This window comes from Kickxella alabastrina (assembly GCF_025024165.1).
Source record: "Kickxella alabastrina strain RSA 675 chromosome Unknown BX661scaffold_12, whole genome shotgun sequence".
Classification (NCBI taxonomy): Eukaryota; Fungi; Kickxellomycota; class Kickxellomycetes; order Kickxellales; family Kickxellaceae; genus Kickxella; species Kickxella alabastrina.
Window position 1 is genome coordinate 550,953 of NW_026251483.1, and position 13,978 is coordinate 564,930.

General features: G+C 41.7%; 2 protein-coding genes across 2 annotated transcripts; both read left to right on the top strand.

Annotated features, from left to right (window-relative positions):
- Positions 1-712: 712 nt before the first annotated feature.
- BX661DRAFT_183159 (armadillo-type protein) lies at positions 713-9,719 on the top strand. The gene is given in 14 exon segments (XM_051536161.1): positions 713-937; positions 1,270-1,896; positions 1,953-2,047; positions 2,137-2,248; positions 3,030-3,136; positions 3,160-3,166; positions 3,884-4,016; positions 4,349-4,641; positions 4,728-5,241; positions 6,278-6,318; positions 6,330-6,435; positions 6,926-7,254; positions 8,349-8,702; positions 9,405-9,719. 14 exon segments carry the CDS (start codon positions 932-934, stop codon positions 9,507-9,509), a joined length of 2,829 nt encoding a protein of 942 aa, XP_051391544.1. The 5' UTR covers positions 713-931; the 3' UTR covers positions 9,510-9,719.
- A 4,020-nt stretch (positions 9,720-13,739) lies between these two features.
- On the top strand, positions 13,740-13,898 carry BX661DRAFT_128404 (homeobox domain-containing protein; the record flags this gene model as incomplete). Its single annotated transcript, XM_051532505.1, has 1 exon — positions 13,740-13,898. A coding segment is annotated over one exon (159 nt), but the record flags the coding sequence as incomplete, so codon positions are not given.
- Positions 13,899-13,978: the final 80 nt, after the last annotated feature.

The following is a 13,978-nucleotide window of genomic DNA, read 5'->3' on the forward strand; positions in this document are numbered from 1 at the left end:
TTGTGAATACTGGATTTTTGAGTGAGCTGCAAAACAAAAGTTTAGCTATAAAAGTGTGGCCAACTATTTACAACACTAGTCGAGTGCTTTGCATATGCACTTTTAAACTTTGAAAGTGAATTGTTCAAATAGTCGAACTAGTGCTGCTAACTATTTTGAGTGCACTTCTTTTACAGTTACATTTTCTAAACTAACTTGTAACACACCAGAGGCGCAGCTTAAAATGAGTAACGAGTATGTTGTATTGATAGATCCAGAAAGGATAAATGACATGTCACTCCAGCGCGTGATTTTCCCATTTTTAATGTTAACTTTCTCTCAGTTTATTTTTAATACTAACCAAGCTATACAAGTGTTTGACCAGACAAATATGAATGAGTTTTGCACTCCAAAATCTCAAAGAAATAAGGATACCAATTAAAAAATCGGTCCAGAGCGAGAACCAGGCTCACCGATCAACGCTCACCATTATATATATTTTTTTTGGTTGGGAGAGGCAAAATTCACGATCCCTTGTCCCTTTACGTAGCTTATCGCGAAGATTCAAAATTAAATCAAGCCAAACCATGGCCAGAAACTACAATTTTTTTTATATTTTTGGGATCAGCAGCATTGGGGCTGGTTGCTTGCATCCTCATCGTTGAGTTTATACAAAAGCAAAAATATGTGTAAAAAAATATTTTGCATTTTTTTGCCTGGAAACACCAATAATCTTTCGAGCTGTTCTCTTTGACCTGCTCGTAAACTCTTTTTCGACCTTTATATTTGTTGTTATACTAGTCACAATTCAGCTACCCTTATCCTTCTCTTTACTTGCACACAACCACCCGCTGGCTGCAAACAAGAGAACGAACATCAGCTCGTAGAAACACGTGTCTATTTACAACAGCCAAACTTGACACAAACATCAAGTACAAGTTGCATTGAAACTATGGATGTAAGTAGTGGGCGTGCTACTAAGGAATAGACAACAGAGCGCTCTGAATTCATGCTCCTGGTGCTCGACACGCTTTCGCATTCGCATTCGAATTCCCACCTTACTAACCTTAATTCCATTGCATTCCCTTTTATAGCCTCAGTTTATCGCCGGTCTTCAGGATCTCCTGCAGAAGCTGCCTCCGCCTGGACACCGAGACCATCAAGACGGTAGTCGACATTATACATTCTTGCATCTATCGATACCCGGCTTTGATATACTCGAAATCACAGCACACCACGCACTAACACTGCAGTCATACTTATTCCAAACTCTCTATTTAAACTACATAGGTGACCTCCACGCTGAGCCAGCAGTTCTACACCGAATCCGCTTGCGTCCCGGCCCTTCTGACGATCGCAAAGGATCACGAACAGCCGCATATCCGCCAGCTTGCCGCGGTAGAAATGCGCAAACGCATTCCCGTATACTGGAGCACCTTCGACGCCGACACACAGCAGCAGATGCGCGACGCAATCCTGCAAATGATCATTGCCGAAACGAACAACCTGGTGCGCCATTCGCTCGCGCGTGTAATCTCCTCGATCGCCGAGCTGGACATCCCCAACCAGAGATGGGGCGACCTCATCCAGTTCCTCTACAAATGCTGCCAGAGCCCCACAGCCGCGCACCGTGAGATCGGTATCTACGTGCTGGACTCGCTTTTCGAGACCATCGCGGACACGCTGAGCGAGCATATGCAGCATTTGTTTAATCTCTTCTCGACTCTCATCAAGGATCCCGAGAGCCTGGTGGTCCGGGTCACGACGCTGGAGGCCCTGGGGAAGGCCGCTGAGTTTATTGAGCCTGAGGATCGCTCCGCCATTAATGCGTTCCAGGCGCAGGTGCCTGCCATGGTGCAGGTGCTGCAGAAGTGCCTAGAGGTTGGCGAGGAGGACTCGGCGAGCCGCTGCTTCGAGGTTTTTAACTCGCTGCTGATTCTCGAGACGCCGCTGCTGAACCGCCATTTTCTGAGCTGATCGAGTTCAGCATTAACGTGGGCTCCAACGAGGAGTTTGATGATAATCTGCGCATCATGGCCTTGAACTTTTTGGTTTGGACCGCCACATAGTAAGTCGGACACTACGCTGCGACAAATGCCTGTTTAATATGTTTGATCTGCGCTGTGTACTCAATTTTTTATATTTAATGTGTTGTAGCAAGCGTGGGCGTCTGCAGAAGCTCAAGATTGTCAAGCTCCTCATCGACAAGATGATGCCCATCACCGCCCAGGAGGACCCCGAGGACATTGACGAGGACTCCCCTTCGAGGGTAAGTTTGCCCATTTGTTTTGTTTTTGTACTGAATATTCGCGTCATATTTTTATCATACTGTTTACCGAGAAAAAGCAGTTCGCTTTTGGTTGTTTTTGCTAGCTTTCTATTCCCACTGTTTGTACGTCCTATCCCGTGTCTTGTCACGCTGCAAATAACATTTGGTCATAAAATGATTATTACAGCTGTTGACAATGCTTGTGCACACTTTACCTAGCAAAACAAACAAGCGCTTGTATCATATGATATTGGCACAAGTAATTGTAGTTATTTGGTAGCCATGTCTTCCATGACGTTGTCGATTGTTGTTTCGGTTGATTTCTTTTCCACATGAGGAAAAATATATTTTGCTAAGCCGGCTGAAAGACATTATGTCAGCAAATACATTTATTCGCGCACTTCTTGTTTTATTTTACAATGAGCACCACCAAATATGTCTGCGTGCATACATGTCACAACACTTTACATTTTTGCTCTGGAACTTTACACCTGACCTCAATTGTCTCGCTTCCGGACAATAGCTCCGGCAGGATTTACAAAGTTTTACAAAAGTAACTGCTTTTGATGTTAAAATACAATTGGATAGACAGATAATTTCCATTCTATTATATACCCCCCGCTGTTCACGACTGGTTGCATGTTCCGTACTTTGAATTGTGTGTCCATGTACATTGTTTGTTGACAAGTTTAACTTTTCGCAATTAATCACTAACCCAAACTGCTCATTATGTTTTTTGGCATATGTCATTTTTGATTTTGATTTGCATGTTTACTTGTAGGTCGCTCTGCGCGTGCTCAACGCCCTGTCGACAAACCTTCCGCCCCAGCATGTGTTCCCCGTGGTCATCGCCCATGTGGTCCAGTACATGCAAAATGCCGACCCGATGTTCCGCAAGGCGCTATGCTCAGCTTAGCCGTAAGTACCTGGCAGTCGCCACATGAAACACTATCAATATTGTAATTTGTATCCGTGCCAGCGTGTTTGACGCAAGGCTAGTCATTGTTTTTTGCTTTAAAAAGGGAATGCATTGATTTCTCTTAGTCTGAGCGAACTGGTGTCCCATTTGCAATTGTGAAAATATGCGTGTGGATAATCCGGTCCATATATATATATATATTCCGCAGCCATACGTACTGTGTGATATGTTGGTGTGGCAATTATAAATGTGTTTTGTTTACTTGGTTTGTTTACGTTGTTGGGTTTTTTCTGCACGCTGTGCATGTGTTGCACATTTCTGCCTTTTGCAATGTTGAATATGGCTATCAATGCCGCTTGGATGACACCAACATTTTTTAAATTTTTTTTTTGCCCTCCCCAGAAAAAAACTACAATTCTGCCATGCACAAGATAATTCAGGCACATGTTTTCTTTTATTTTGACCGGCTGTTTTTATTTTTAAAAAATACTCACGCGTGCACATTACGCCATACATATTTTTTATTTGCTTTTTATTTGGATGCGCGTGCATTCAAACTTTAACACATGTACAAAATAACAAACAGAAAATTAAAAGATGCGAGTTTACTCGTCTCAACCCTCAATTTTTTCAGCTGATGCGCGATCTTGTTGCAACGCGGCCTGAATTAAAATCAAGATACTAATATTATTTAATATTTTAATACCTTGATTTAGATTGTCATCGAGGGATGCGTCGACTACACTCGCTTGGGAACAGGCGACATTGTTGCGCTTGTTTGTGCTGGGCTGAGCGATCCCGATGCGCGCGTGCGCCGTGCCTCGTGCATGGCCCTTGGATGCATTGCTGGTAAGTTTTACAATGATGTAATTATTCAATGTTTTGCTTGACGTGGACTACTGCAATAGCCTGTGCTTACTGTTGGACCGCGGTTTCTTTAATTTTTTGTGAAATTTAAAGTTATATTGTGTGATGCCTACTGCCGAGCTACGTTAATTGACCTTTTGTGCGTCCACTGCGGCGCTCTACTGCCCCACAATAGTTTACGTTGCTTGGTAGCGGGACAATCATAACTGCTATATATATTCTCTAATTCACAATTTCAAGTAGCTTAAAAAAGCTCATTGGAGCATCAACCATTCACTTTATTAATAAATCGATTCTTTTTATTTTAAATGTAGACGAACTGGGCGACGAAGTTGCTGACCACCATGAGAAGCTCATGCCCCTAATCTTTAACCTGATGAACGAGTCCGACATGATGATCGTCAAGTACGCGATCAATGCGCTGGACAGCATCCTCGAGGGTTGGGCGAGCCCATTCTCGCTACCTCCTCACCTGATGCGGCGCCTGGTGCATCTCCTCGATGTTGGCTCTGCCGAGGTCAAGCCTCTTGCGCTGGCAGCCATTGGCAGCGCGGCGCACTCTTCGGGTGATGCATTTGCCCCGTACTTCAACGAAGTCATTCTGCGCGTCACCCACGCAATGTCCCTGGCCGGTGACGACGACGCATGGCTCTACGCGGCATTGCCACTGACACTGCTGGCGCTATTGCCGAGACCGCCGGCAAGGACGCCTTCAGACCGTACCTGGAGGAGACCATGAGGCTTGCCCTGCAGGGCATGGAGCTCGACTCGTCAAACCTGCGCGAGTGCGGCTACTGCTACTTTGCTGTTATGAGCCGTGTGTTTGAGGGTGAGTTTACCCAGTACGTTTCCTTCATTGCCCCGATGCTGCTGCAGACCCTGCGCATGGAGGAGTCGACTGCTTTCGGATTTGGTACTGAGGAGGATCCCGACATGGACGATGACGACGACATGTCGCCCCTTGGCATGAGCACCGCTATTGCTGACGAGAAGGAGGTCGCTGCGGATGCTGCTGGCGAGCTGTTTGCCAGCACGACCACTGGATTCCTGCCATACGTCGAGGATATTGCCAAGGAGCTGATCACCCTGCTTGACCATTTCTCGGATACTGCGCGCAAGTCAGCAATTGTTTCCCTGTTTACGTTCATCCGCACGTTCAACGTTATTGCAAGCCCCCAGCAATGGAAGGCTGGCGCCCCCTTGGTAAGTACATATTGTGTTTTTGTTTTATTGTGGTCGTGTTCTTGTGTTATATGCCAGTTGCATCTGCTGGAAATGGATAATTGTGGCCAGTGATTTTTATCTTGTGGGGTGCTTCTTTTTTTTGTTTATTCTGGGATGCATATGCACTTGCCTTTTTTCACGCCGTATTCTTAAGCCAAATTCATTGTCTGATCGCACATTTCGACTGCTGAATTCTGATTGCATCTGCAAACAATCACAGGCTATCTACGATGGCCCTTTTTTGTTTTTTTTCTGTCGCTGTCTATTCATCTGCCGTTCTATTGTTGTATTATCGAGTGAATTGTGAATGGATAACTTGAGACAATGAAGAATATTCTCCACCATTTTCTTTATTGTCCTTATATTTCTCTCTATCCAGATTCAACATTCTCTTGTTCGAGGCCTCCAGCATGCCGGCGTCAGCACGATATAATATTGAGAAGAAATTACTTTACTTTTTTATTTGCTCTATTGTTAATTGTCCAAATTCTTGCAGTCAGAATTTTTTATATTCTCAATTGTTTTCAACTAAAAAATGAATTTCTTTGTTTGGTTGGTCACACCTACTGTTATTTTATTTTTGAGTGTGGCATATCTACTGTTGGTGCAGCGCTCGATTATCCATGCCCCTCTTTTCTGGCTTTCTTTTTTTCCTTCTCTCTCTTTCATGCTGCTTCTCGCATGTGCGTTAACGCACAGCCCACCTGACTGCACCCGGGCCAAATAGATGGTTGGCATAGCCATTATTTTACTATTTAGTTTATATTATTTCACATGTTACTTGCCAATAATGCGATATGTACATTTTGCTCCCTTGTCATGTTTTTTCTCATTACTCTTTTAAAAAAGTTTGCTATGTGTGGCTTTGTTGTACTCACACACATTGCATGACTGTAATTTCATTTGCCCAAATATTTGATGTATGTCATATTTGCCTAACTAAATACCCAAACATCCAATTTTTATTTGCTCTATTGCTGCATATGCACATATCGTTTGGAATGTATTTCAAAATGTAGAAGGTTCCATTGACGACAACACGGCCGCTATGATCAAGCTGGTTCTCCCGAGGTGCTCAAGATGTGGGAGGATGAGGACGACAAGATGGTGGTTGCCCAGCTTTGCACTGAGCTACGCTCTATCATGAAGGACGTTGGGCCTGCGGTGACTATTGACTGTAAGTACAAAAAACTTTTTTATGTGAAAGATTAAAAAAGGGAGGGACAGTGACGCAGGATACATGCATTTGTGGCCTGCATTTGGCCGTTTATACTAACGTCAATAATTGCTTCCGATGTCCGTTCACCCTGCTGTTCTGTCTCCCCCTTTTTGCCCGTTTTACTTGTCTGAATTGATGGGGGTGTCAAAACAGGTGTCAAGCGTATGCCAAAGATGCCACGTAAAATTTAACATTTTTCGTGCTTAAATATTTTTTATTTTGCCTCTCAAAATATAGAGGTGACATGACTCTACTCTTTGCATGTGCATTTTTTGCCGCGATTTTTTATTTTTCTGGTTTTGTGCGTGCATGGCCGCTCAAATGACCACCGGATATTTGGCGATTGGGATTGTCACTCTCCCCAATGCATTTTTCATTTGGAAGGCTGCAAAAGACAGGGGACTTATTTGTAATACTAACATGTCCCAACGTATTCATTTATTTATAGATGCTCAAGAGATTTCCGTGCGCCTGCTAGAGATCTTTGAGAAAAAGGCGCTCTGCCAGACAATCGACTACGATGACGACGAGGATGCTGACGACGACGACGACGAGCTGGCCGAGCACGACTCGTTGCTCATCAGCGCTGCCGCCGACTGTGTGGCTGAATTCGCCGATGTCTTTGGTGACGCATTCGAGCCCCTCATGGATACTTTCCTGCCGCACATTGTCAACTACACCAAGCAGTCTTTTGCCGTAAGCGAGCGCGCAATGGCTGTGGGCTGCCTTGCTGAAATTACAAAGAACATGGGTCCCAGCATTACCAAATATGCCGAGGTAAGTTTATTTCATTCTGCCACTTGTTTTTTATTGACACTTATTTTTGTCCTGTTATTTTTTACATGTCTGACAATCGGATTTAGTTGCCCTTTTTTGTTTCTTTCCGGGTTGTAATTTTTTATGCTGGTTATCACTTTCGAGAATTTTTTTCACGCTAAATGTTTTTTTTTCCATGTATGACCATTTTTTTGCAAGTCCTTTTTTGATACTTACATATTGGCGTTCTGTTGCATAGATGCCTGTAATCGTATGCACAACAGGTTCTGCTATCTTGCATTCATGTCAATCTTTTTGCCCACACTATATTATTATTTATTTTTTTGCCTGTTGGCCTGGCCTGGACATGGCTTGTCTGATTGGGCATGGCTGCGTATGACAAAGTTTTTTTTCATAAACCAGTCTTTTTTTGTACTTTTCAGCCTGCGTTATTTTTTTGTTCCCACATATTCTGCCTTGACACAATGTTCATGCACAACCGGCTGCATGCACATACCGCGTATGTTTCTGTGCGTTATAAAGGACATTCCGATTTTTATAAAAAATGTTCCTTATTTGGCTCATGTTATTGTTTTTCATTTGTTGCGAATTTAAAAAAGTGAAAAATGAACACTCGCTTATTAGCTGATTTGCCTTTTTTATTAATGCACAACTATTTTCGGTGGCAAAAAGTTTGCTATTCAACCACCGATATGGATTTTCCATAATAGCAAAAATATAAATATCACCAAGACCTTTGTTTTCTTGCCTATTGTTTTGATCTACATTGCAAAGTTCTAGTTTACAGAGTCTGCATGAACTACAGTTCCATTCACTGCCTCCTATAGTCCTAATTACTTCCCCGGTTAGGATATCAATTTATGTATTGCGCATTATATATGATACTCTAGGATGATTTTACAATAATGACCCGAGATTCACATCTCAGCGAATGCGACAATCATTAGTGCACGAATAACATTATTTGCGTGTTTGTTTGCAGCATATATTTCCACCTCAACATGATCCTTTTTTATTCTTAAAATGATCCTTTATTGTGACAATGTGACTAAATTTGATGCAAAAATGTTTAATTTCACTGCGATCAAAAGTAGGCTCTGTTCCCGATTTTTATGGCCGGCCTGCACGACGAGCACCCCGAGGTGATCAGTAACGGTGCGTATGGTATCGGCGTGCTGATTGAGTCGGCGACCATCGACGCCACGCCGTACTTTGGAGGCATTCTCAAAGCATTGTATCCTCTGATCCGGGCCAAAGAGAACTCGAACAACATCAGAGACAATGCGGCTGGATGTGTAGCCCGGCTGATCCTCGAGAATGCTGATGCCATTCCATTGGTCGATGTGCTACCAGTATGGATTTCAGCCCTGCCTATCCGCAGCGACCACATGGAGGACCTGCCTGTGTATGATGCCATCTGCCATTTGCTGAAGAACAAGCGCGAGAAGGTAAGAACGAAAGAAAAAACCAATCCTTTTGCAGTCAATTTGTTGTCTGTAATGGACAATCTCTAGTTCATTATGTTGTAATTTTTTGTGCTGTCCTTTTGTGCAATTTGTATTATTGTTTTTGTTGGGTATCCTTTACTTTATTATTATTATCTTGTTCTTGCCATTTCTTCTTTATTTTATGTTTTTATTTTCACTTTTGTTAGAGTTGAAACTGGCAAATCCAAATGGTTTCCCCGCTTTCCTGCTCTCTTGCATGGATATTTATTAGCCCTGGATCGTCTTCATTATATTTAGCGCACACAAAATAGATGAATGCGATTGGCATCTCTTGGGTTAGCCTTTTACATATAAAAAAGCGCTCGATTTGTTTATTTATTTTTGTCTTTTTGATTTTCTTTGTTTTACTCACACGCTTCCAAGCTTTTGGAAAGTAAAATTGAAGTATTAGGATATGTGTATATATATTCATGCATGTAATTTTATGTGTGAATATAGATACCGGGTGTTTTTTTTATATAAAAACGACAATTTAATTATTTTCGTTTGTTATTATTTTGTTGATTTTTTTTGCAAAATAGAACAACAAAGAATCTATTTTGGAAAGAAAAAATAATCGGCATTTTTATTAAAATGTCACCAATTAATCATTCGGAAACACAAAAATTTGGTTGTGTATATCTTGTTCTTTGTATTATGTAGATTGAGCAGTTCCTCCCAGTTCTGTCTCCGGTTCTCAAGCAAGCGATGGAAAGCTCTGATACGCTGTTTAGCGATGAGAGCCGGCAGTATCTGAATTCGCTATGAGTTCGGTTTTAAAAAATGTTGATTGTGGCAAGAGCACGGGGTATTACTTGCGGTCAATTTGTCAATTTTCGTTGTTTTTTTGTTGGGGAGGGAGACAGGTAGTGGTAGTGGTGATGGTGGACCTAGTAATAATGGATCGCGATGGCAATATAAGTTTTATTCATTTTTTTGACATATCAACCCATTTAAATGACCAATGTTTGACTTTTTTTTTTGGGGGGGGGGGAGGGTGATAAATTTTTATTGATATATTTAGAAATAACGAATTAGTGTATACTGTGGCATGTCAAATTTTGCCTTTTTAGACTAGGTACATAAAAAAAGTGAAGTGGAGTAGTGCCATTTCAGAAAACGAGTGGAAAATAATAATGCACGCAATAAAATAATTGTTTTGAACGGTACCAGATTAACACTGGTTAATAAAATATAATTTTGTTTGAAATCCTGTTTTTTTCTTGGCTTGGCTGTACATAAAATAATGTATTCATGTTGCGACAAGGACAGATTATTGGAGATAAATTAAACGGAGGATTTTCAATACAATAGTCAAAAATGACACCTTAAAATAAAACATTATTTGGGATCGAGTAGAGCCCAAAGGGGAAAAAACGTGGCTTTTTTTCTTGTTTGACAACAATAATACAGAGATGTAAATCCTGTGGAAAATAAAAAAGAAGGGACTCTAAATGTCGCAGTTTTTTGTTCTTCTTTTGGATATAGACATTGTTTTCTTAAAAAAAAACAAGACATTGTTTATTCATTCTCGCACAAAAATGGATATGCATGGACTAATTGTTGGACGATTTTTTGTTTTCAATTATTTTGGCAATAAGAAAATAAAAATATTGTATACGAGAACAAGGTGGTTATTATGTATAATGTTTTAGATGTTTTTGTACTCAAAAGTTGGTTTTATGGACAACCTGTTCTCTTTAGAAGGCTCCAATAAAAGAAAGTGGTTGCATGTATGTTCAGAAATAAAGCATTAGTTTCAGTGTACACATATACCCTATCCAATTAAGGCAACCATGGCAACAACAAAAAAGTCTTTATGTTTTATGCTGCAAGTGGGACCAGCATGTTCAATTGGCATTTACAAAAAAAAGAGAGAAAAGTTTGGTGGGGGCCTTTGCTCGCAAAATCAGGGACATTTTTAAATTTTTAGACTTGCTCATTTATTTGAGCAAATCAACATGTCCATGCATATGTGGAATATAAAGAAAACCAAAGAAAAATGAACCGGACTTGCATCAACAAAGGGTTTTTCTTTGTGGATTGGTGTGTGAGAACAAAAATGAAAAGGGTAAGGGGGAATGTTGCTGTTGCTGGCGGGCGGATGCAGAGTATACATGGCGTTGAGTATTGGATTCATCATCTTAATTTGCCACGAACTTACACATTTACAATGCTAATAATGCAAATGCCTTTTTCAGTTGGCTGTGTTCAATTGGGTATATGCAAAAATGAAATGAAAAGAAAAGAATTTGTGGATAAAATGTGAAATTAACTTTTTGGTGATGCTGGGCTGAAATACACATTTTCTTCGATACTACTTCGAACTAATGCAATGATCCTATTTTGGCATCATTTGCTTTTTTCGGCACAAATATACAAGCAGCTGGGCACATGTCTTTTTTCTTTCACATCCATGGGTCGCGCCTGTATATTACAATGCACATATGACGATATCAGCGAACACACGCCCCCCCCCCCCAAATATTATTATTGTTACAAATCGGAGATAACATAAATAGTGCGTTGTCTTTTCAAAAAAATTTACACTCTCATTTGCTTGCTCACTTGCTTGCAATACGGACATGCGTGGCGAATTACAGATATTATTCTGCCAGCGCAAAAATAAAAGATGCATATTTGTGTAAGGCCAAATAAAACGAGAAATTCCGGTTTTGTCCATTTTTTTGCTTTCAGCCAACGAGTCAAGCAAGGAAAAAAGAAGAAAAAGACGTGTCCAAATATCGGGTGCGTAACTTTGCGCTTCACTCATTTTTATTTCATTTTGGCCGCTCAGCTGCATTGCACTGCTCGCTTCCACCCACCTGCACTGCCTGCATTTGTTAATTTTTGTCGTTTTTCTCTTTTTAAACCAGAGTTTTTATTTCATTTTTAGCTACTCAGATTCGTCAGATACACAGAGAAAATGAATGAGCGATCACAAAAAAGTTGCATATGCAGAGTAAGGTCGGAAGATGGGATGGCAGATGGGAGATGAAAGGTAGGGGGGGGAGGGGGGAGGGGAGGGTATGCATGATACCCCCCCTCTTTTTCTCTCCACGGCTGGCGGGCGTTGCTCTCCCCCCTCTCCCCTCCCCTCCCCCCACCTCCAATCTGCTGATTGGGCCAAACTGACGATATGGATTGTTTGCTCGAGCAGGCAAAAAAAGAAAGAAAAAAGAATTAAGGACAATGGAGCAACAGAAAAAACGGAGAGAAAAAACTGGCATTGCACCCCCTCTTCTCAGCCATTTTTATTGCTGTCCTTCGCGCTATGCAGATTCGCTTACGCACAAGAAAGGACAAGGAAAATGCGTTGACAGCAAGTGCGCCAAAGTCATGGGCACCAACGTAGGTAAAGATCCAGGTGGTTTGGTCCCCTCCCATTGCACCCCCCCCTCTTCCCAAATTCTTAAAAAAAGAGAGCACTTTTTCTTCTGCCTTTGTTGCTTTGGGATAGAAGCAAAGCAAATATTTGTTTTAGGCTGCGATGGACAACTGAAAAAAAGAAGTGAAGAAAAGGAGTATGAAGTACTCTAGCTATTTGGGGGGGAGGAGTGGTCCTTTTTCAGCAAGTTGAGCAAAAAAAAAAAAAAGTACAATGGCTCGCGCAGTACTGAGAGACAGGCTGAAAAAGAAGGGCACAAGTATGCACAAAAACGCTGGTTGGCTGTGGACTCAGCAGAGAAAGAAAAAAGAAGGGGAGGGGGAGGGGTAGCTTATGCTCTTATTCTGCGGCTTGGGCAACAAATTTTTTTATGTGCCTGCATGCTTTGTCTTTTTTTCTTCAAACCCAAGGGCCACAAGCAAGAAAACCAAAAAAAAGTGGGCAAGCCTGAACAAGATGGCGGGAATTCAAAAGACTATATATATATCAAACCAGATCCCCTCCCCTCCCCACACGCAACAGAGTTGCTAAAAAAACTTTTTTATATTTACGGTTGCTCATTTTAATTTCTTTTCTTTTATTCGTATATCCTTTTCGCCAGTTTCTTTTTCTACTCTGATTGGCAGACACGCTTTTACCTTCTCAAACCTCTTTTTTTATTTAAACACCGACCTTATTATTCTATAGCAAAAAAGAAACAAAAAATTTATCCTTCATTTGCTTTACTTTTTTATTTTTGCTAGTCACCCTATTGTTTTTAATTATCCCGATACATTTCGCTCTAGTCTTAATTGCTCACTCCCACCTCCCCCCCCTTTTGTGCGAGTGTGGTCCTAATTCTTCGGCCCTCAAAAATTATTTTCTATTATTTTTAATAGTTTAGTTTACAACATAGTTATTCCGACTTTAACCCACTGGTTGCATTTATTATCTTACCCAATTGTTGGTTTACAAGTGTGCACTTTTTTCCTTATACCCTTAAATATTTCAGAGGCTTTGACAGTCCACCTAAAGTCAACCGCTGTGTCGTGATTTTGATTTCAGCACATCTGGTATTTTTTGTGTGCTTTTCTTTTCCCTTATTTCTTCTATTTTTTATACTTTTCAAAAGTCTCGTCTCGTGGCACCATTTCGGCACATAAAGCCAAATAAATAATACTCCTTTGCCTGCAGCGTAGTTTTACCCATCTCTCTTCTCTTTTTCTTCCTACCTTTTCATTTCCTTTACACTTCAATTTTTTAAACCCATCTGCTTTTTGGATAACCTTATTTTTATAGCTCAGCTTTTTCCATTTGTCATAAACCCTGGTTATCCACTTTTTTGTTACTTTTTTCTACAACTGCATCTCTCGGTTCTTGGACCCAATTTCTTTTTCCGCCCCTGCTAACAGCACACATAAAACGCACACCGGCCAATGGAGCACAGCAGCCAAAGGCAGTTTGAGTCGAGCCCCATGCACGCTCACTTTACACAGGCATCCGTCGCATCATCAATGAATTCGCAGATGATGTCATCTCCAGCCATGGGTGTGCATTCCATGCAGCACCAGGCCTCAAAGCCGCAGGCCGACCTGAAGCCCAACTTTTACAATCCATACCATGTCAAACACCGTCGCCGCACAACCAAGGAGCAGCTCACTCTACTCGAGGGCACCTTCAAGAGCACGCCCAAGCCGTCTTCGGAGCTTCGCAAATCCCTGGCGTCCACACTCGGCATGACCGCGCGCGAGGTGCAGATCTGGTTCCAGAACCGCCGTGCAAAGCAGAAGAACATGCTCATGCGGGCCTGCTCATCGAACGGGTCTCCGGAGCTGTGCGCAGACAAAGATGCCAGCGCCGAGGACCCTTG

What these genes read in the sequence shown, in the direction of transcription:
- BX661DRAFT_183159 (XM_051536161.1), top strand. An exon ending in CGGCGAGCCGCTGCTTCGAG is followed by an intron (nt 1,897 to 1,952) that starts GTTTTTAACTCG and finishes CCATTTTCTGAG; the next exon opens with CTGATCGAGTTCAGCATTAA. An exon ending in GGCTGGCGCCCCCTTGGTAA is followed by an intron (nt 5,242 to 6,277) that starts GTACATATTGTG and finishes TTCAAAATGTAG; the next exon opens with AAGGTTCCATTGACGACAAC.